Below are 24,610 nucleotides of genomic sequence, written 5' to 3' on the forward strand. Positions count from 1 at the left end.
GAACAAAGACATACCATTGTTGTTCCCTCTTTCCCCAAGAGTGAATCCAAGTGGACTTGTCAATCACCCAGACAGGAAAAATGCTCTTCTGGTTTAGAGGCTTTAGAAATAATAAAATGTACATCACTCAATGTTCTCTCAGCCATTCGGTCCATCTTGCCTGGATTGGAGAGTTCTCCAGTCCAGTTTGTAATAAACTACCTTCTACTCTACTTTCTATGTGCCTCATCTTCAGTTCTTTGGACAGTGATCACAAAGGCTGGGGAACCAAGCCAAGCCCAGATTAAGGCCATGATGGCACAGTAACCCTAAGTTCATCTTCCAGACACTGACATGAGTTTTAGAGGAAGAACTGGGGCATGGAGCAAGGCATATGCATAATTAAGCAGTCCTGGTCAACCTGTGATCAGGTTTATCATTGGTGGCCTCAGCCTTCGTCCTAAAAGGTGGCCCTGGAAAGTCCTTTTGCTTAAAGGAAGAGATTACTTCTGCTCCAGAGTGCATTCTCCAGCTCCTGGTGGAATGAGGGTCTGTTCTGATGGGCTTTGTTCTTCCTGGATAATTAAAGGCTTTACAAAAAGAAGGCAAAAATGCCTGGCTCTCACGTTGCTTTTAGTTACCTTTGGGGTCCAAGCTAGGAGACAATGCTTTTAAGCTGAAGCAACTTTAAATGCCTGTTTTAAAAATGGCTGAAAGTCTGTTGCTTCTGCCTTCATTTTGTATCTGTCTCCTCTAGTCATCTTATGGCCCTAGATGTCCAAAGAAACGAGGCTGGCTCACCCATGAAAAGGCAATGGTAAAATGTAGAGAAAAGTGGTTTATTCAACGTGGCAACATTGGGAAGAATAAATAGAGGCCCAATGGTCCCCTTGTCTTAGTTTTTCCCCCTGCTGCTATGATAAAATACCCTGACAAGGCAACTCAGAGGACAAAGGGTTGATCTCAGTTGTTTAAGAGTACATTCTAATAAGGGCAGGGAAGCTGAGGTAGGCAGAGCTTGAAAAGCTGGTCACATTGAATCCACTATCCGGAAGCAGAAGGCCATGAATACTTTTATATATATATATGTGTGTGTGTGTGTGTGTGTGTGTGTGTGTGTGTGTGTGTGTGTGTGTATTTATAACTGGTTACACGTTGGATTCATAATTAGGCATCACCAGTACTAGTTGGCACATGCTCAGCCCATTTCTCCTTTTTATATAGTCCAGGATCCCACCCCAGGAAATGGTGCCATGCACGAGTGTGTATTCCCATCTCAAGGAACCCAGTCAAGGTCATCCCTTCAAGCATGTCCTCACTGATTTGTCCAGAGGCTAAGTGATTCTGGATTTTATTAAGTTGACAATTAACACTAGTTGTCACATCTCTTGGGTCTATATTTGGTCCTGACATAGAGTTTCGGTTTTAAATAGAGGATGAAAGGTATGCCTAACCAAGCAGTCTTGGTCAAGGTTATGTCCTAGCCACCAATGGCCCATCCTTGTTTTTGTTTCAGGCTCTCAGACAGGTAGTCTGACAAGTAATAGCTGTGTAATCTCTTCCCAGAGACAAGTTCCTACCCTGGCTGGATCACTTTTGCCTTTTTCATTCTCTCAGCATGTGACTCCCGGGGAAATTTTCATTGTTTCAGAAGTCTGATAGTCAAAGGCAGCAGCACAGGAATCTCTTTAGAGTATCTTCATCCCTACCAGGACATCACTGCCAATCATTAATGTCTCAGGTCATTGTCCTAGACCTGCATTCAACTTAGATTCTCTTTAAGTACCTCTATGATAGGGATTGAAACTGCCACCCCAGCAGTGGATGGCTCCAGAATGAGGCCATTAATCTCTGACAGTGAGGCTCCAGTTCGCTTTCTCTCAAATGGAAAGCAATGTCTTGGGAAGCCAAAGGGAACTAGAGCTGCAGTGATAACTGAACCACAAACAGCTTGACCAAGCCTGCTTAACTAGGCATAGCTCTCCCCTTGCCTCAACCTAAACCTAAAGCTTCTATCAGTGCCCTAAAGATAAAGGACCTAGGGCCACTGAGTCTCTCCATCTTCCTTGCCCAGTGTCCCACAGTGATTAGTTACTCTTTCTCTGCTTTCACTAGTACTGGTGTGTCAACAGAAAACTCAAATCTCATCTCAGAAAGGATTCTCAGCCAAAAATGTGTGGCCATGGCCCAGGAGAATGGATTCAGGTTGTCCTGAATAGTGTGTTCCAATGTGGATGTGGTTTTATGAACGTTTTATAGGCCAAAGGTATTATAAACCAAGGCACTTACCAAATAAACTGACAGGGATGGCAGGCTGTTGGGTTATAGCAGAGCCAGGAAAACTGTTAGTTTTGGGGTTAGTGGAAGCTGGTGATCTGATGGGAATATATTCCAGAGATTTCATCTGATAGTTAGAGGGATATTAGGTCGGACTTAAAGTAGGCAATGAGTAGTTATTGGGAGGACTAAAGCTAGCCCAGATAGTTTGACTCTTGATTTAAAGCATTCCAACTTTGTGTAATCACAAAGTTGGGCCCAGTCAGTTGGCTGTTAGAATCTTTCACATAGGTGTGGCTTTTTCTGGGAACTTCGGTTTACTGTTTAACTGGGATACTGGCTAGGGAAGTCTTTTGGGACTCCTGAAGCCGATCCTAGATCTGAAACTGTCACAGGGATTGGACTGAGCATGATGGCCCATGCCTCTATCCCAGCACTCCGAAGGTTTAAGCAGAAAATTGTTATGAGTTAGAGGACAGCCTGGGCTGCAGAAGGGAGAGGGACAGAGATACAGACAGAGACAGAGACAAGGACAGAGACAGAAATCAGGTATAGTGGAATGTCTGTAATCCCAACACTAAAAAAACAAGAGGCAGAAGAATCAGAAGTAAGATTATTCTCAGTTACATAGCAAGTTGGAGGCCAGTTTGGGATACATGAAACCTTGTCTTTACACACACACACACACACACACACGCGCGCGCGCGCGTGTGTGTGTGTGTGTGTGTGTGTGTGTGTGTGTGTGTGTGTGCATGCTAAGAAAAGGGGAAAAATAGACAGCAGAACAAATAAAAGCTAGGCCCAAGAAGGCCTCAGACATTGAGCTGGGAAGTCTGATCTTGATAACATGTGCAGAAACTCTGAAGGATTTCAGACAAACATAATCTGATTTGTGATTAAGGGGAGATGATACCCTGGTGGGGTTGTAAGGGTACTTGGAGCAATGGCGAATTAAGAAGTCAAGGGTGAAACAGGGAGAGCTGTTAGAATATCAGGAAGCTGACATATAAAACTCACTATGTTTAGATCACAATGTCCAAAGGTTAACATTTTAAATTTATTGTTTATTTTTCTGATTGTGCATGTGTGTATGATGTGTGCAAGTGTAAGTCCCACGGCACATGGAAATCAGAGGACAACCTCGTGGAGTTGGATCCTGGGAATCAAAGTCAGGTCACCAGGATCGCTTGGTAAGTGTCTTCCTCCACCGAGCCATGCGACTAGCCCAAAGTGATCAATTTGAGATGGCTCAGCCTAACACCAAGTAAGAAATGACCAGAACCCAAACTGTGGTACTGATGGATGAGGTCAAACAACAGTAGGAAATTCTACTCTGACAGGACACCGCAGTATCTGTGATGAAAGGGACAAACGGAAGGGTGTGCATCAGAGAGTGGAAACGCAGTTACGGACTACAGGAAAGCATTCCGAAACCTAGGCACTTTTTCTTTTGACAAATATTGACACAGCTTAAGGACCGACAGATTCACTGGGATGTGATCCTACAGTCAAGTTCAGAGCTAAAGTTGAGACACCACTAGGTGTCTTAACTGTGCTGTCTCTGCTGTACTCTGGCTAATCAAAGAAGGCATTTGTGTGTTTCCTGGGATTTCTGTGACACAATGTGTGTAACAAAACAATGGAAGTTCATGTACTTCTGGGGCTAGATGCCACGATGGAGGCCAGTGAGCTGGTTCCCTGTGAAAGCCGTCAGAAGGATTTAGCCCAGGCCTGCTGCTGCTCGTGGGTTGACCTTTCACCTGTCTCAGGCTGATTTTCCACAGGGCTGAGATCCATCTGTGCCTTCACACTTGCTTTTTTCCCCCTCTCCACTCCTTCTCTTCTCCCCTTCTTCCTCTGTTTTATTTTTGAGTTGGGGGGTCTTGATATGTAGGTCAGTCTGGTCTTGAACTCAAAATCCTCCCTCCCCTGCTTCCACTTTCGAGTGCTGATATTACAGTTGACAGTGATCATTTCATTGCATCATGCCCAATCCTGCTCCAGCAGGCTCTCAACCAATCAAACCTGCGGTTAGGATGGATTGGGGGATGGGACATTAAGTCCGTACAGGTGGGGCTGTTGTTGCTTTGATAGTGTCATGTATGCCAGGTCTGTGGCAGCAGGTGACATTGAATATTTTTAGAGTTTTATACTTGTGTATGTTTATGTGTACACATGTTCGTACCTTTGTATGCAGGAGTATGTGCCTTAGACCTAGGGTTACGGGGCGGGGGGGGGGTATCAAGAATTGAACCTAGGGCCTCCTGCATGTTAGACAAATGCTCTACCAACACAGCCACGCCCTCAGCTACTCGCTTTCATAGTGGTACTTACGAACCTTAGGTTCTTATTCCTTTTAGGAATGGCAGGCCTGTGTTTTGTTTTGTTTCTCTCAGAAAGAGGGAAGCCTCTGGGGAATAAGACTTGCTTCTATTTTTTTTCTTACTCTTTTTCTTTTTCCAAAAAGATTTATTTATATATGAGTCCTCTGTCTTTATGCACTCCAAAAGAGGGCACCAGGTCCTGTTATAGATGGTTGTGAGCCACCATGTGGTTGCTGGGAATTAAACTCAGGACCTCTGGAAGAGCAGCCAGAGCTTTTAACCACTGAGCCATCTCTCCAGCCCTTTACTCTTATATTTTTGGTTGTGAGCCTAGCCTTTAACGGCTGAGCCATCTCTCCAGCCCCAGCCCTTTACTCTTGTGGTTTTGTTTTGTATCTTAGAACACTTCCATGAAAGGTACTCTTCAACACAAGCCTACATTAACATTCTTCAACATGGGCTCCCAGCCAAGATTTCAGTGACTTTACAAAACTTTTTTTTTTTTTTTTACAGAGACATTCTCACACCATAGCTCAGACTAGCTTAGAACTCAGGGTAGTTTTCCTACCTCAGGCTCCCACGTACAATCTCAGCAACCTTCATTTCTAAAAACTTAAAAAGTGTCATTTTGTATTTTCTTTTATTCTCTCTCTCTCTCTCTCTCTCTATATATATATATATATATATATATGGTTATAGTTTTATATTATTATATGGTTATTGGCATTCCTTTTGCTAGGCTGGCAGAACACGCAGTTACCTGTTTGGGCTGCACAATAGTTTGCTTTGATTTCACATATCAAGGGCTGGCAACCAATTACTCTTACCTTACCCATGGTCAGATTCAGCAGTGGCTTCAATCATGGTCCACAGAATGGCAGGCACTCATATTTACCATGCTTTTTATCTCTCTAATATATGCTATTTATTTTGTAAACCAATAATCAAACAGGCTTGGTCAATGTAACTAAACTATACCTTGGCTGAACATAGGAGACCTCAGGTCTTAACCATGGTCATTCTAAGATTCGGGAAGGCTGAAAGAACTTTTAGTCTCACCCCTACTAGACCTGAGACTTTACCTCACCTTGGGGATGTGAAAAGGTAAACAGTGGCTCTAGAGCCTTGTGGATTTGGTCTTAAAATTCTGCTGTGCTTTTGAGCTGAGGATGAATCAGGTATGGTTGTGTATACCTGTGATGAGGCAGAAAGACTGAAAGTCTTTATATATCATGGGTTTGCTGCTGCCCATGATCCTGTATATGACCCTGCTGCTGCCCATGATCCTGTATATGACTCTACATCCATGTACATGTAAGTGACCCTAAAGAAACTCACTGGATTATGAAAGAGGGGGAAGAAAATAGGAGAGAGACTTGTTGGAATGATTTCAGAGGAAGTAGGAGGTGGATAAGAGAAGTATACATCCCATACATGTACAAAGTTGTTGAAAAATAAATCAAAAACAAATGACACTATAATTTTCATCTGTGTGTTAACATCTCGTAGCATACCTTTATGTGAGTATTCTGTACTTTTTACCCATGCTCCTTTGGCAAGCATTGAAGTTGTCTCAAATGTTGTTATAAGCAGCAATTTAGTGCTCACCCTGTACAAATGTTCATATGCACCTAGAGCCACAGGTGACATCACTGAGACACTCAGTACAAGTCATTCCAGTGGCTCATGTAGTGATGTCAGTTTATGGGCTTTGCCATTATAAAGCATAAATGTTGTAAGTAAATATTCTTAAAAACTTGATTGCATGAGTTTTCATGAACTTTGTGACAGAGAATGCTGTGATGCAACTTCAGGTTCTCACCTGATGAACCGTAGCATGAGGAAACAGTGACGCAAGCGGCAATTAATGAACATTCTGCAAAAACAACCGAATGCTTTGAAAAAAATACCAACAGCACCAAGGAAAATAGGCAGCTAAGAGACTATCCTAAGTACAGACTAGACAGGATCGGATTTTAGGTGGAAAAAAGTCTCTAGATAAACAATATTATCTAGGCCTGGTAGCACGTACACCAGTACTTGGGAGGTTGAGGCAGGTGGATTGCTGCAAGTTTGAAGGTAGTTTGGGCTTTTAGGGATCCTCAAGACCCTCAAGACCAAGTTCTCAGCAAAAAAGGAGATTTATTTGTCCTCGAGGGAGAGAGGACAGAGATAGAGGACAAAGACAGGAGACAGAGGATGAGGGAGAAGGGGAAGGGAACAAGGGAGAGGGGAGAAAGGGAAGGAGAGAAAGAGGGGGAAAGGGGCATTTGTATGTGGGGGCAGGGAGCAAAGGACTGCCTCTGGACAGAGGGCAGACAGACATGCCTTGTAGGCAAATGGTAGTTTATAAAGGTAAAACAAGAACCATGTTAAGATGAGGTTTCAAATTTAATTGGGCATGTTAACTGGGTTGGCCAAAGGGGGCTTCTGACTTCAATACTTAAATAGCTGGATCTTTGTTGTCAGCCTCAGGAGGAGGAAGTGGCCATATTAGGGAACAGACTTTGGTTGCTAGCTTTCGGAGTGTAATCTAACAGTGTTTAGCAAGACAGAGGGAATGGAGAAGGGCAGGGCCTGGCACAGCCATGTTTGCCCCACTTGGGCAGGCTAGAGTCCCTTCGGTGTTATATGGTGAATTCAAATGAGCAGGGGACTACTCAGCAAGACTGTATCTCAAAACAAACAAACAAACAAACAAACAAACAAGATAAAGATAAAACAATTGAAACAATTGGCAAAAAAATTAAATTTGGATGTAAATGATGCCAATGTTTGATTATAGAATCTTAATAAAGCTGATTCTTCAAATGCATAAAGTATAAATATTAATAGTACCAACTCGGGCTGGAGCAATGGCTCAGTGGTTAATAGCACTGATTGCTCTTCCTAGAGGTCCTGAGTTCAATTCCCAGCAACCACATGGTGACTCACAATTATTGTTAATGGGATCCGATGCCCTCTTCTGGTGTGTCTGAAGACAGCAACAGTGTATAAAGTAAATAAATAAAATCTTAAAAAAAAATAGTACCAACGCTAAATTTCTTGAATTTAATTGTTGTAGTGTGAGTGTATGAGAGACTCCTGGGGGCTGGAGAGATGGCTCAGCAATTAAGACCATTTGTGCTCTTGTAGAGGACCTCAGCTCAGTCCCCACGACCACAACAAATTTTCAAACTAAATGGTGAAAACCATGAGATCTGAGAGATAGGCTGGCCATTAAAGATGATTCAACACTGTCTTCTGGACTCCTTGGGTACCTGCACACACATGACATATACTAACATTAAGATGCACACATAAATCTTTAAAGCATTAAAAAAACCAACCAACCAACCAACCAAACAAACAAACAAACAAAAAAATGAGTCTTGAAAGAGGGGGTAAGGGTTAGCCCACAGTGCACGGAAGTGTTCCAAGAGAAAAGAAACTGAGATATTCTAGAAGTACTAGGCAATTCAGCCTTGTGAGCATAGAATTTATACATGAGCTCTGGCTTCTATCTGAAAGCATTTCAAATCCAGAGTCAGTTTCTTGGAATGTGAGTTTGGTTACTGTGTCCTTCTTAGTTTGTTTCAATTTCATGGAAATGATTACCTAGAGACTTTTTGAGGAGATTGTCACAGTTGTCAAGAACAGGGTGGTAACGGGGGAAATAACTAGGAAGTAAGGAGATCAAATGGACTTCTATCAACAGGAATGGAAGAGAGGAGTCAAGGACGGCATACCCGGTTGTGCTTTGGCAGCGGCATTCGCGGGCCAGGTGAAACAAAACAACTCCCTGGCTTGGGTGGTGGTGGTTGTAGTGATTGTTCTAGAGAGGTTTTGCATATGAGATGCCCGTGGTAACAAGCATTAGGACATATTCCTCTAAGCTTAGGAGAAGGGTTTGAGTTATAGGTTAGGGAGCATCAGCATATGAACGGATAACTGGAGCCAATAGAGAGGTGAAGTGAGCTGGAGAAATGAAATCTGGTGCAAAACTTACATCATGAGATAGTTAATGCCAGTACACTTACCATCTGGGTAGAGAAAGGCCCTGGCATCTCCTGGCAGAGGAGACTGAGATGAAGCAAGCTTAGAGGCGGAAGTACAGAAGAGTTTTGGATTTATGGAGGTTGATGGAGTTTGTCTTAACTTACTAAGCAAACAGCTAAGCAAGGTCTGGGAAACGTATTGGCAAATAGTTATGCATACCTTTATCAAAGGCATTTTTGGAAGCGGTAACCAGTCTGGGAAGGAATAGGAGTGGGAAAGAGAAGGGCGAACCAGACAACGAACCAGACAACCGCAAAGAGTCCGCTCACCAAAAGACAGAAGCAGACAGGGAAGACATAAAGACTCTCCTTGACTGGGGCAAGGGACTTAAGACACCATCACCATCATTTCTCCTGGGAAAAGAGAGATTGAAGTTACAAGAAAGTATGGAAATTTTAATTCATTCAGTAAGTTGATTGCCCATGCCCATGTATCCCCTGAATCCGGCCTTGCTCTCTTGAGAATGCGCGAGTGGGCACCTCTCGCTTAACACAAGGCTTTACCATGCAGGGAGAACTCGAGTCTCAATCCTGACTCTTTCCTCCAAAAGACACCCTGCAGTCATCGCTGGACCTCAAAACCTCCTTGAATACTTCTGGGCTACAACAAAGTAACGGAACCCATGGCGTCCCGTCGTCAAAGTTACTACCGCTCAGGGCTCCGCCCCCCACCCTCAGTCTGGAAAACAACGGAGAATGCGCAGCGTCCCGCCTACCAGCTGGCTCCGCCCCTCTCTTTCTTTGTTTCGCCGGCCCGAAGATCTCGCGAGAGTTAGACGGCAAATCCCGCGAGCGCGGACCCCGGGCCAGCTCTGCGGCTCTCGCGGTGTCTGCGCGAGACTGCTTCCTTCCTCCTTCCCACTGCCAGTCTGCCGGTCTTCCTCCCTATCTTCCCGGCCCGGCCTCCCCCTCCTTCCCCCGCCGGCCCCCTCCCCGCAGGGATAATATGGTCTCCGGCGATGGACTCCCCAAGTGCAGGTCAGTTCCCGGCCGCCGCCTTAGCGTTGGCGGCTGGAGGAGTGCGCTGCTATACGCCGTGGCGCTTGCTTTGCTTTTCTTACGGTCACCCGGGGCGCAGCCGGGCCCTCAGGGCTGGGTCGTTCTCTCCCCTCGGGGCGGAGGCCGCGAAAGCCGGGCCTCCCCTTCGGCGTCCCGCTCTTCAGCCGGGCGCTTATTCCGCCACTGGCCAGGGCCCGCTGCTTGTTGTCTGCAGCCTCCAGGCCCCCGGGAGTAACTCCTGGGGCAGGGACAAGCCCATGTCTTTCTCTCCCCGCTCCCCTTTTGTGAGCATTGAGGGTTGGAAGACCTGGGTCCCTTGTTTAGGTTTCACTCTGCTGGCTGTTCATTGCACTGCTGTCTCTCCCTCTTTCTTTCCTCCTGGAAGTGGAGGGGCTGTCGAGGCCGAACGTTAGCCTGTTCCCAGATTATTTATTGCCGTCTCCTCCCCCACCCACCTCCCTCCACAAAAGAAAACACTATCCATTCCGAGTAGACTGTTTTCTGGTTTTGGAAGTAGATCTTAGCAATATTTAAGTGTCTCGCCCATCCATGTAATGAGTCGCATAATGAATTTTTTTCTACCCCAAGGTTGCCTTCACCCTTTCCCTCAACACTGAGAGTGGGGGCATATTCAATTAGTGCATAACCACTGAGGGTATGTCTCTTAAGAGAATGTGATGTGCCAAAATTATCGAGATATTTTGATGGTCGCTTTAAAAAAAACATCTTTAGTGTTCTAACTATTGTTAGATTGTTAATTGCTTTTTGAAAACCTCCAACAATGGTTTTCTCAAAGCATTCTCTCTGTACTTAAGCAATGTTCAGGGTATGATTTCTGAATGCGTGTACATCATTTAAAGCATTCTTATTGTCTCTTTGCAGACATTTAACATATTTTTAAGATTGAAAAGCCACTAGGTGGGCATGGCTATAATCCCAGCATTAAGGAGACAGAGAAAGGATGGTTTGCCTATACTTGGAGGCTCTCCTGGTTGTCCAGCGAGGTCCATTCTGGGTTACAGTGGCACACCCTGTCTCAGCAGACAGGGTAGTAGGTTGTCTTACTAGTTTCTGTTTGACAAGTGTCACAGTTTTAGATCGTACTCTTGCAGTGTGATGGAGTAGTCTATGTCTGAGATATGAACTAGTCAGCACCTCCATCACTGCTGCCGTAGTTCAAGTGCCTGGAAGCTACTTGTGGCTCAGAGCTGCCTTAATGAGTAATGCAAGTACTCAACCTTTCCATCAGCACACAGAGTTCTCCTGAGCAAGATTTTGGGTGTTTTCTCTTTGAATAAAGTTCTTGGTAACTGTATTTAATGTACTTAGTGCATTTAATTTAATGTATTTAATGGAAGGTGTTTGTTCTTTTTCTTCTTCAGGATACACCTTTGAGTACCTTATTGAAACATTAAATGGCAGTTCACAGAAGAAGTTCTTCAATGTACCTAAACTTGGAGGCACCAAGTATGGTAATGTTGCTCTTTTCATTTTTCATGGGCTTTAGTTTCTAGTAGTTAATGCATTGAGGTGAGCTGAAGGTATTTTACAATTTATTTCCACCATGTGGCAGGCAACAGGGACACCTTGCCTTGTTTCATGTTTACAAATCTTCCTTTGGGACTTCTCATTGAGGAAAATAGAAACCATGATTTGATTTCTCCTTTAAAACTTTTAGTTAATTAGATGGTACACTCCCCCACCCCCAAATCTAAGGCTAATCTTATTTTTAAAAGAAAGCATAATATTCTATCATGACTTAATGTGTGTGTTAACTTTTTCAATGGTCAGTGCCTACGGTTATTGTTTCTTTTTTTGTTTTTTTCAGGACAGGGTTTTTCTGTAGAACATGACTGTCCTGTCACTCACTCTGTAGACCAGGCTAGCCTCAAACTCAAAAGATCCATCTGCTTCTGCCTCCCAGATGCTGAGATCAAAGGCATGGACCCCTACTGCCCAGAGCCTCTGACTATTCTTTATCATCTTTAAATAGCATCATCAGCTGAGGCCACTGGTTCACATTGTTCTTCACTTCTAGGTGTGATTCTCTGACACTTTGGTAAACATTTTCACATTCCTAATTGGGGTCAAACCTTTCATCGGATTCTCAGAACAATGAACATGGCTAACCTCTTGGCCATGGGATGGATGCAGTCTTAACTTTGATAAAGTTTTCTTTTGTTTTGAGAGATGATCTTGTAAGTGGCCCAGGGTGGCCTTGAACTTTCTGTCATTCCTTTCTCAGCCTCCTAAGTGTTGGAATTGAAAGGAGGCCGCCCCAAGCTCAGCTTTTGATTTAGTTGACAGTTGAGCAACTTTTCTAACCAGACCAAAGAACAGAAAACCTGCTTGGAAGAACCTGCTGATGAATTTTCTTGTCAAAGCTTTTATGAAAAAAATTCATGACCAGCCTTCTCCAGTTTGGAGAGAGGTTTTCTTCATTCCTGTTTTATTGCTCCTTTATAAATACTACAGATTTTTAGGAATTTAAATCTTCTTCATGTATAGTGAGTCTGTGTGCATTGTGAGACAATGTAGGTATTTTTTAATGTCTTAGAATTAGATTGCTCTTCAAAAGTAACTATTCCCTAGAACAGCAGCAGCAGCTTTTTACCTTCCATTGCACTGATTTGTATTGATAAGACAGCATGGGTATTTCCTTATACTTTATGTCTTTTATTGATTTTATCCCATAAGTAATGATGATTTTATATTGGTTTTAGAAAATTGTTTACCGAAAAGGGACAGGGAATGGCTCAGTAGGTAAAGTGCTTGCCATATACACACACGTGGACGAGTTCAGACCTGCAGCACTCACGTGAAGCTCAGCATAGTCACGTGTATCTGTGATTCCAGCTCTCCACAGGCTGAGCCAGGCAGGACCATGGCTCATTTGCCACCTGCCCAGCCATTCTAGTCAGAACAGCAATGCTTTCTGGGTGAGAGACCCTGTCTTTCTGAGATAGAGAGCAATAGTGAAAACACCAGCATTGATCTCTGTGTACACACATGCATATTATTCATTCATACATACATATATATGTATACATATGTATCAAATATATATATATTTTATACACGCAATAGGTTTTTCATAAACTCTTTTCTTCAAAACAAAACCTGATTCTATTTACTTTTCTGTTGCTATAAGATACCATGACCAAGACAACTTACAGAAAATGTTTATTTGAGGCTTACAGTTTCAGAAGTTTAGACTCCATAACCATCATGGCAGAGAGCTTAGCAGCATGCTGCCGGGCAGGCTGCATAGTGTCAGTGCAGTAGCAGAGAAGCTCGTATCTTGAGACGCATCCACAATTCAGAAAAGGGCAGTGGGGTTGGCTCCAGTCTTTTGAAACTTGGAAACCTGTCCTTAGTGACATACCACCTCCAACAAGGCCACAACTATTAGTTCTTCCAAACAATTCTACTGACTAGGGACCAAGTATTAAGGTATAGGTTCCTATTGGGGAGGCCAGTCTCATTTAAGCCACCACTCTGGACTCAAGGGATGTTTTGGTTTGTTTATTTTTGTTTTTGTTTTTTTTTATAGATACTCACATGTAGCTGAGCTTATTCTGGAACTTACTATGTAGCCCAGGCTGGCCTCAAAGTTCTGGTTTTCCTGCCTCCATTTCCCAAGTACTGAGATTACAGGTGTGTGTGTCACCACATGTGATTCAGGCAGTGCTAGGGTCAAACCCAGGGCCTCTTGCATGCTAAGGGAGTACTTTACCAACTAAATCACATCTTTATCCATGTAAAAGTTTTTTTAAAATCTAATTTGAATGATTAATAAAAAAACCATATATAGGGATTTTTTTTTTTGTACTTGAAAATAAATAATTTCTATGGAGAGTTTATAGAGATGACATATAAACACAGAATTAGGGAGTCGAGCAATTGTAACATGAAAGGAGATGACCAATAATATAAAAGTTAATTTATCTCTGATGGAAGATATGCTGTTATGCATATCTTTTTAAAAAGATCTATTTATTATATACACAGTGTTCTGCATATATATCTGCATGTCAGAAGAGGGCACCAGATCTCATTACAGATGGTTGTGAGCCACCGTGTGGTTGCTGGGAATTGAACTCAGGACCTCTGGAAGAGCGGTCAGTGCTCCCAACCTCTGAGCCATCTCTCCATCCCTGTTACGCACATCTTTATGGAACATTTTCTTAGAATTACCAGTGTTAAATTTATTATAACCATAAGCAAAATACTTTTAAAATCAGCTTTAGGTTTCTTTTTTTTTTTTTTTCCCCCTGGAGCTGAGGACCGAACCCAGGGCCTCGCGCTTGCTAGGCAAACGCTCTACCTCTGAGCTAAATCCCCAACCTCTTAGGTTTCTTGGTAAAGAAAAAAAGGTAGACTTGGTTGAGAAGGGATAATAAGTAAGACAGCCTGTATCACCTGCTTTGCTAACCTAATGCCCTTCATAGTGCTTAGATGAGATGTAACAAATTAATTTCTGTGCCCCTTCCCCCTTTGTAGTGCCATTTTACCTTATTATAAAAAATTATTTATTTTTGTAGACCGAGGTCTCTGCACATAGCCATAGTTGTCCTATAACTTACTATGTGGACCACAGTAACCTCAATCACAAATGAGCCTGCCTCTGTCCATTGTATTTTTTGCTTCTTCAGTTTATATTTGGGGTATGGAAGTGGGCACTGCTGAAACATTAGCTATATTTTGATCTGACACGATTTCCTCTTTGGTACCTTTTAGTATACTGACTAGAAACTTAGATCTTTGTGACTGTCTTCTCTGAGTTTAAGAATACTCATAATCCCAAGGCAGAGAACAGTCTCTGTTGCTTGTAATAGAGCCTTCTTTCTGAAGCAGTTGAACTGCCATTGGACAAAGGGTATGTGGGTGGCAGTTAACCTCAAGATAGTTACAGAGAGCAGCCTTATAGAAGAAGCATGAGTGAAGTTATTAGTAGTGGGATAACGGGAGAGACCAGCTAGTATAGCGTATTTTTTAACTAGTATGAAGCCTCAGGCCTTTTATTTTGGTCATCTCATTATCTTTTCTTTTTTCCTTCCTGACTGCTTACTTTCTTAACTATAGTAAATAGAAATATAGCCAGCACTGTATTCATACCTACCTTGTTAGCCAGGCATGGTAGCACATGTATGTAAGTATCAAGAGATCATAGATTCCAGGCCAACCTGAACTACATAGATTCTGTCTCCAAATAACAAGGGGGTGAGGATAACAAGTTAGGTGGTAGAACATGTACAAAGCCCTGGATTGGATTCCCAAGACTAGAAAAAAAACCAAACAAAAAAACCAAAATGAAAACCAGCTCCTACATTGCGTTCTCTGAAAGGAATCTGTACTTAACATTTTAGTAGAGTGTTTTGTGGTTTCTAAGAATTTCAAACAAGATACAACCTTCACAGATAAAATAGAAAATCACTTTTTGTTTCGTTTTAGTTTTTGAGACAGGGGTGTGTGTGTGTGTGTGTGTGTGTGTGTGTGTGTGTGTGTGTGTCTAACAGAATCCTGGCTGTCCTGGAACTCTGTAGATCAGACTGGCTTTTAGAGATTCTCTTGCCTGTGCCTGGAATTAAAGGCATGCACATCATGCCTAGTGAAAAGTACATTTTTATAGACAGTGTATAAAGCATGAATATTACAATGTGTATTGCTTTGTGACCTTTTTTCACTTAATATATTATGCACATCTTTCCATGTCATTCAATACAAGTATTCCTGCTATCTGAATCTGCCTGGTTTCTAAGTCAAGGAGTGTGAGTTCCAGTAGAAAGGGCTAGATGTACTTTGCTACAGCTTTTCATGGTTATACAAAAAAGTTATTTGCTTTCTCAGGGCCTTAACACGTTAGGCCAATGTGATATCATTGGTACATACACACACACAACACATACTTTTAATTCAAGCTATTAATACATAGTATTGTTACATTGAAGTTGTGTGGGTTTTTTCCACCTCCATCACACTTATTTTCATGCTCCTAGTATATGCTGTCCCAGTCTCTACTGTGGACTATAAAGAACAGATACTTTGCTAGAAAGTGATACTATGTTTTCCAGTTATGCAAAGAAAGCAGAGGAAAAATATATTCTTCTCAAAACCAGTCAGAGCCAGAGGCTGTTTGCAATTTGAAGGCTGCCTGGTCTTGTTATTTCTGTTTTTTTACTGTACCTGAGCCTTTCTCTGTATAACTCAATGTACTGACTTTGAATAATTCCCAGTATGACCACTGGACTGTTCTTTGTGTGTTGTAAATGGCTTGCCATCTAGCTAAAGTATCTCTGAGTGACTTTGTCGCCATTGCTTTAACCGGATTTGCCAATTTTCCTTTACTGATCCAGTTATCCTGCTGGAAAGATATGTATTCTCTAATCTCGTATATTCCATGGACTCTGGAAAGGATTGTGGGTTGGGTAAGCAATGAAACAGTTTATCTACAGTATGTATACATAGTACATATGTTTGTAAAGATTACCTAATGCAATTCTGTAGATATCAGGTACAATTCTGCATTTAACTTGGTATATTATATTCAAGAATTTGACTTTAGTTTTGTTTTCATTTTCTGTTTCTGACTAGACTCTTAGATTATAAAAATGTGACACTTAATAGCTCAGCCAAAGTAGAATTTATTGTGTTGGTATACAACTCCCAGGCTAGTTAAATCTTGTCTCTTAAGAAAATAAGAGAGTGGGCCAGTACTGGCAGTGTTCTTTGTTTTTTCTCCCAGGGACTTCATAGTTCTCTCCTCTCTACTCAGATCACTTGACTGAAGACAAGCCATTTCTGTTGCTTACTTTGTAAATAGCTCCAAATCCCAAATAAGAAACCTCAGTTTCTAGCTCAGGTTTTTGTTTTGATGTTTTATTCCTTCCTGGGATGATTCTTTTTTTTTTTTTTTTTTTTTTTTGGTTCTTTTTTTCGGAGCTGGGGACTGAACCCAGGGCCTTGCGCTTCCTAGGTAAGCGCTCTACCACTGAGCTAAATCCCCAGCCCCCCTGGGATGATTCTTATTCAGCCCAGGCGAGGCTTGAACTCCTTATTAGCTGAAGACAGCTTTGAACTTCTGATCTCCCGCCTCCACTTCTTGAGTGCAGGGATTATAGGCATGCTATTTATGTGGTTCTGGAGAGCAAGCCCAAGATGTATGCATCCTAGGCAAGCGATTTGGAGAAAAAAAAAATAGGACTTAGCATGTAACAGCTCCAGGAATATCCCACCTTACAGCTGAGCCATAACCTCAACTCTTTATTGGCCAGTCTTGTTGCAGCCATTTAGCCTTGATCTTGTCCTGGGAATCTGGGAGTCACAACATGAAGAACTGTATTAAGGGGTTTCAGTATTAGGATGGTTGAGAATCACTATGGTAGACTGTAGTCCACCCTCTGGAGAACATAACCAAGCAGTCAGTGGTCGGTGATGTGGATGTATAACCAGGAATCTTTCTATGCCTACTCAGTTCCTGACTATTGACACAGAGACTTTTTATTTTGAAGCTTTTGACCTTATAGCTAGGCATTGTTTGCCCTGGCTCTTAACTCAAGTATCCCATTTATACTAGTCTAAGTTCTTCCATGTGACTAGTTAGTTACTTCTTCCTTCCTTCCCAGCTGCTTCTTCCTCCATATCCAGCTGGTTGACTCCCCTAGTCTGACTCCTTTTCAGAGTTCCTTTCTCTAGAAGTCCCACCTTACTATTTATTCTGCATTTTGCTATAGGCCAGAGGCTTTTTCTTTTAACCAATCGGAAAGTGATGGAGAACACTGTTTACAAAATACAAAGGCAGAAGATGCTTAACAATAACAAAATCTGGTTGTGATCATTTCTGCTGGTTCAAAAATCAGCATTTGACTAATACAAGGATACTCGTTACACAGTGCACAAAAACATTACTCCAACATGGATGTGCTTTAGGAAAGCAGGTGCTGGTGTAGGCAAGAGTCCTTTCAGAGTTCATGTGCCATGTTGGGATTTGGAGAAAAAAGTAGGACTTAGCATGTAACATCTCCAGGAATATTCCAGGTAGAGTCTAGGCTCTAGCATAGGAACAAGAGGCTTTCTGTGTAGCAGTGTCTTAGTCCAGGAGCTGGCACTGTATTGAGGCTCTTCAGTGACACTGAGGCACCAGTTCCTATTTCAAGAAGATAATGGTGAAATTGACAACTATGTTTTTGTTTAAAAATATATTTTGGTTCTTTTTTTTTTTTTTTTTTTTTTCCCGGAGCTGGGGACCGAACCCAGGGCCTTGCGCTTCCTAGGTAAGCGCTCTACCACTGAGCTAAATCCCCAGCCCCTAAAAATATATTTTGAAGATCTTCGTCTTAGTATTCTATTGCTATTAAGAGACACCACGACCAAAGCAACTGTTATAAAAGAAAACATTTAATTGTGGACTGGCTTACGGTTTCAGAGGTTTAGTCCATTATCATGGCAGGGAGCATGGCAGCATGTAGGCAGATATATGTTGCTAAGAGTTATATGTCCTGATCTGGAGAGAGGGAGGGAGGGAGGGAGGGAGGGACGGACGGACAGACAGACAGACAGACACACACTGACTAGGCCTGACATGGGTTTTTGAAATCTTAAATCTCACCCTCAGTGACAGTTCCTTCAACAAGGCCATACTCCTAATCCTTCTAATCTTTTCAAATAATACCACTACCTAGTGACTAAGCATTCAATTATGTGAGCCTGGGGGCAGAGGAATCATTCTTAACAGACTATCACAATAGGTGTGAATCACTTTAATTATAACATCTTAAAGATGAATAACTGTAGTGACCAGACAGTGTAGCACTAGATGATTAGTAGCTATGCTTATTTTGTTGTTGTTATTGTTGCTTTTGAAATGGGGTCTCAATGTGGAGTTCTGGATATCCTGAGACTCACTCTATAGACCAGGCTGGCCTTAAACTCGGGAGCTCTGCATACCTCCCAAGTGCTGGAACTAAAGGCATGTGCCGTTATGCCTGGCACTTACTCTGTGTTTGAGAAATGTCTGCTGAATGAATGCTCACATTTGAATAGCCATGTTTTGTGAGTTGGTTCAAGTGAAAACTTGAAAAAAATGGCAACTTCATTTAGCTTGCAACTCTAATAGTATCACTGTTTTTCTCCAAGCAATTATTGTACTTTTTCTTAAGTTTATTTTTAATTAGTTTACAAGTAGCATGATTCCTTACAGCTTTTTCATCCATTAGTCATTGTACTGTGGTGTCAAGTAGTGAGGCAGTGAGGCTGTATATGCACTTTGTCTCACAGAATTAGAAGGATTTCAGCAGCTAAGTTTTAAGAAATCAACACTCTGCTTCAGTGATAATCTTACATGAAACGGGTCTTTTATGTGGTAAGTCATACACACACACACACACACACACACACACACACACACACACACACACATACATATAAATTTGGCGCCATTGCCTTGAGTCATCAAAGCACTCAGTTTTGGCTTTTGTTCTATTGCTGTTTGTGGGGGCCTCTCACTCTGGTTCAGGCTAGCTTTGAACTCAAGGAAATTCTTGAGTTTCAAAAGTGTTGGTATGATAGGCATGAGCTAGCCTATCACTAGTCTAGCTTCACTGTTGGTTTTAAGCCATTTTGGGGAGAGAAGGGGCAGAGGCACGCAAAATGTCTCAGTTAAAGTACCTGCTGTCAAGCCTAATGACCTGAGATTGATCCCTGGGTTCCATATAGTACATGGAGAGAACCAATTCCTGCAAGTTGTCTCCTTACCTCCATGATCATACTGGGGCACATGTATTACACACACACACACACACACACACACACACACACACACACACACACACACCCCAACACACCAACAATACATTTTTAAAAAAAAAAAAATCACTGGAAAGGTCAAAATGTTAACAAGGAAAAAAACAAAAGTGTCTCTGTTGACCTCAGGTTTTTTGAAAGGTTTTCAGAATCTCAGGAGTCCTGAGACCACATTTTGAAAGCATTAGTGAAGATCAGGCGTGCAGGTGGTTTGGACTCTGAGTGGTGATAGTAAGCAAAAAAGATGTGACAAGAACACTGCTTCAAGTCAGGGTATGGTAGTTCACACCATTGATCTTAGCATTCAAGAGGCAGAAGCAGGTGAATCTCTGAGTTGGTCTATAAATCCTGGTCTGCAAATAGAGTTCTAGGACAGTCAGGGCTGTTATACAGAGAAACCCTGTCTTGAAAAACCAAAAAGAAAAGAACAATGCTTCTTTTTAAAACTCCTTGTACTGGGAATTGAACCTAAGACCTTGACATGCTAGACAAGCACACACCAAACTTTTACTTCTACCCCTCCTTCATTTTTTATTTTGAGTTAGAATCTCAATAAGTTGACCACACTGGCCTTGAACTCAACTCTAGCCTGGACAAGCCTTAAATTTGTGATCTTGCCTCAGCCTCTTGCGTAGTTGGGTTCACAGACTTGTGCCCCAGCCCAGCTGTGGTGCCGTATTGATATAGATGTCTGAAGAGCTGATAGTGATTACAGCAGAGGTAGCAGCAAGGAGCCAGCACATAGTGTAAATCACTTGAGTGGGAACTTAAGAGTGGTTTTCAGGAGACAACTAGGCATGTAGTTCTGAAGCTTAGAAGACCAATCTGGTCTGCAGAAAATATTTTAGGATTATTGGTGGAGTTGAATGGGTTAGATCTCCACACAGGAGTATGTATATAAGGTGGTTAGATAGGCATGATCGAAGCCACAGGAGCACCTGGGATCTCTAGGGGAGGGCCCTAATGGGTAAGACATAAGCCTAAACGAGAACTGCTAAATATAAAAATTGGTTAAGAAGTTGATTACATCTATATGAGTTTCCTAACAGGTTGATGTCGAATAGGACTGCATAATACCTGTAATGCAGGCTGGTTGTGTGAAACTGACATCTAATGGAACCTGAATCTTTAAAATGGGTTGTAAGCATGTCTACTCTTTGCTCTAAAGCAGTGGTTCTCAATCTTCCTAATGTCTTAGCCTTTAATACAGTTTCTCATTCTGTGGTGATCCCCAACCATAAAATTTTTTTGTTGCTACTTCATAACTATAATTTTGCCACTATTATGAATTGTAAATAATTTTAGAGATAGGCTTGCTAAAGTGCTCATGACCTACAGGTTGAGAACCACTGCTTTCAAGGCCAGTCACTTACAGCCATCTTCATGAGCATAGTTTAAAACAGAGAACTAGTACCTCTTGGCAAATCATTTAGAAGGCATAAAAAACTGTCTTTAAATGACTTGCTAGGGAGAAAATTGCAGAGAGCTGTTGTGTGAATGTAGAAAAGGAGTTCAAGAAGGAAATTGTTAGCTTCGTTGACTTGCTGAGAAGCTATTAGAACTCTTAACTAGGGGTAATAGATGTGATGTCAAAGACAAAAATGAGTATTAGGGCGAATACGGAGATACAGAAACTGCATTCATTTCTTATAGGAATGTAAAAGGATACTACCATTTTGGAAGCTAGTTGGACTGTTTCTTAAAATGTTAGGGGGTCAGGAATGTAGCTTAGTGGTAGCCTGTTTGCTTAGCACATACAAGTCCCAGGTTTCAACCCTCCTTAGCACCAGTAAATGAATGAACAAATGGTTAAGCATAAATTTATCATATGACCTAGTTATTATCTATACATGGTATTCTTTTTAAATATATTTATGTTTTTGGCCATTATTTTATGTATTTGGGTATTTTGCCTACATGTTTGTCTGTGCACCATGGTGCCTGTGAAGGCCAGAGGAGGCTGTTGGTTCCCTTGAAGTTGGAATCACAGATGGTCATGAGTTACAAACTGTGGGTGCTAGGAATTGAACTCAGTACTTTTAACTGCCAAGCCCTGTACATAGTATTTTTATCTATCTATCCAAGAAAAATCAAAGTGTGTTCACAGAGCTAAAAAATTATATGACTTAAATATCCTCTAATGGTAAACTGAAGCACAATTTGGTATGTAATGTAATCTAATAGAAGGAATGTTATGTATGTTAAAGATACATAATATAGTAGGGATGAACTTTAAAAGCAAGTTCAATGAAAAGAAAGCAAAAGGTATTTTTGTATTATTCCATCTGTCTAGAAAAGAGGAAGAATAGAAATACTCATAAAGTTTCTGGAGTCGGAGAGGAAGGTGTGAGAATTAACACTAAATGGGCATGAGGAAAGCTATTGCGTTTATGAAACTGTTCTAAAACTCATTTATGATGCTAATTGTAAAACCTGTCATAATTGCTCACTTGAAAAGGGTAAAGAATATAAGACAGAAAATGTCTCAATTTAATTATTTTGTTTAAATTAGCAATTCTTGAATTAGAGAAGTGATGCAGATCAACTGAAAATGTTGAAAAACTAAGTGTTTTGTGACTTTCCTAGGGAAACTTGAACAAATACCTCTTCACTTCAGATAGGGTACCACAACAGGCCAAAGAGACAGTTCTACCCCAGCCACATTCGGTGAACCAGGGGGTTGAGTTACTTACAGGGACATGGGGGTGCTCATAAAAGTTGCTATAGAAAAGTTTCTTCTAGCAATTGTTTACTGCTTATTGGAAGGGTCTTGTGACTTTTGTAAGTTTAGTTCCCCTCCCAAGTCTTCTGAACCTCCCACCTCTTTCCGGGAGAGAATGTGTCTTTTAATGTGAAGGATACAGCAATATACTTTTATCTCTTTCTCCTGCTCTTACATTCTTTCCAGTCCTTCTGTAGCAATACTTCCTGGTCTTGGGTGGAGATGGATGGAGGGTGTAATGTGGATGTCTCATTTTCTCCTATTTATAGCTTAGCATTGAGCCACTATGCTATAGGAATAAGTCACTTACCCTTGGCAGTTTGACTGGTTGAGTCTCTTCAGTAACCATCACCCGTTACAAAAAATTTAAAAGGACTCCCTCTGTAACTGACAGAAATAGTAAATACAAACGTCTAGGAAGCAGTTTACAGGCATACAACATCTGCTTTTAAAATGGTAGCTTTCCCACCAGGGCATATGGCCTCTGCAGCCACAGGTCCTGACTTAAAGACCAAACATGGGCCCTTGCTTATGAAATCAAATCAAATCAGAAATCAGTGACAGTCAGTGCCACTGTTTATTAGTGTCATGTTCATTGTATAGTGATCAGGGTCCATATCCAAGCAGGTATGTCAGTGACAGTTTCATTCATTTCTAACATGTAACCAATAGCTGTGGTAATAGTTTTCATGGCTTGGGCCTGGCTGACTAGCAGCTTATAGGGAAGTAACCTGCCCCTGATATATTTGTAAATAATAATGGTTTCTGGACATTGTCCCCGCAACCTCCAATCCACATAAGGTTTCTTCAAACTCTTTAACTGATGATTTTTACTGTTCTTCCCAATGTTTTTCCAAAACTGTAAGATACTTAGCATTGTATAATTTTGTGTGTGTGTGTGTGTATGTATATTTGTATACACATATAGATATGTATGCATGTATATGTATGTGTGTATATATACATTTTCCTAATTATGTGCACAATTTTATCAGGTCCAGAGAGCTGAACATCACACGCTGCCACTCAGAAGTCCAGTCCCTTCTGGCTATCCTTTCTTTATTGCTTTCAGAGACTTATGCATGAGACTGATGTATTATAGTTTATTATCTTTCATGGTTTATATTAGTAAATCCACTGGGGACTGATTTTCCTTATTGTCTTAATTTGGGTTTTATTGCTGTGGAGAGACACCCTGACCATGGCAACTTTTATAAAGGAAAACATTTAATTGGGGTTGGCTTACAGTTTCAGAGGTTAGTCCATTATCATGGACTAAATATGGGAAATACAACAGTGTCCAGGCAGACATGGTGCTCGAGAAGGAGCTGAGAGTTCTACATCTTGATCTGAAGGCAGCAGTAGACTATGTGCCATCCTGGGTATATCTTTTTTTTTTTCTTCTTTTTTTTCTTTTTCTTTTTTTCAGAACTGGGGACCGAACTCAGGGCCTTGCGCTTGCTAGGCAAGCGCTCTACCACTGAGCTAAATCCCCAACCATCCTCGGTATATCTTGAGCATAGGAGACCTCAGAGCCCATCCCTGCAGGGACATACTTACTTCAACAAGGCCACACCTCCTCCAATAAGACCATACCTCCTAATAGTGATACTCCCCATAGGCCAAGCCTTCACGCACATAAGTCTGTGGAGGCCAAACCATTCAAACTACCACATTTATACCTCAGACTATGCAGCTTTTGTTTCAAGAAGAGATGAGTAGTTTTATTACTCAGCTTCTTTGCCTCTGGCACTCACGATGCCATCAACATCCATGTTCCACAGCTTTACAATCTGAGCAATTCTTTTGTTTGCTTAAAAAGTCTTTCTTAACCTCTGAGCCTTCCCTCCAGCTCCCAAAAAGTCTTTCTAATTCAAGGCAGTTCACAGGCTAAGTATTCCCTGGTTATCACAATTTCCTTTACTGGGCCATTAGTAAGACCACTGTCTGCACATTGAATCATGGATTTTCATTCCTCTACTGTAGAGGTCAAACCTGGGGGGGGTGTGTCTTCTATTAATTTCTGTTTCATTCTCTTCCTCCTCACTGACAGATTGGTTCTTCCCATGGGTTCCACGTCTTTGAATCCCAGAAAGGGCTCTTTGTTACTTTTTGTTTTGTTTTTTTGTTTGTTTGTTTGTTTGTTTGTTTTTCCGGAGCTGGGGACTGAACTCAGTGCCTTGCGCTTGCTAGGCAAGTGCTCTACCGCTGAGCTAAATCCCCAACCCCTAGAAAGGGCTCTTTGTAACACAGATCTTAATCGTATTCTACTTCACTTAGGCTTCTTGCCCACTAGAAGAAATGACACACCGTCCATCTCATCTTCTATCCCTCCCACCCCACCTCACCCCACACACACCTTTTCCATCTTCTTGTCAAGTCTGGCTAATGTGAAGAATATTATCTGTATGTCTTTTTTCTAGTTAAACTTCTAGTTAAAATAGTAAATGGTCAAGTTCTTTTATGGCAGA

General features: G+C 41.7%; 1 protein-coding gene across 2 annotated transcripts in view; it reads left to right on the plus strand.

Annotated features, from left to right (window-relative positions):
• Positions 1–9,453: 9,453 nt before the first annotated feature.
• Positions 9,454–24,610, plus strand: part of Ireb2 (iron responsive element binding protein 2) — a 46,642-nt gene continuing 31,485 nt past the window's right edge. The window contains exons 1-2 of one of the 2 annotated variants that reach the window (XR_015626946.1): positions 9,454–9,595; positions 10,999–11,088. Coding sequence is in view for 1 of the 2 variants with exons in the window: in NM_022863.2 (NP_074054.2) it covers positions 9,577–9,595; positions 10,999–11,088 (109 nt within the window). In the remaining variant the exon portion in view is untranslated. 2 annotated transcript variants of the gene reach the window in all.

This window comes from Rattus norvegicus, chromosome 8, assembly GCF_021556685.1.
Source record: "Rattus norvegicus strain SHRSP/BbbUtx chromosome 8, alternate assembly SHRSP_T2T, whole genome shotgun sequence".
Taxonomy (NCBI): Eukaryota; Metazoa; Chordata; class Mammalia; order Rodentia; family Muridae; genus Rattus; species Rattus norvegicus.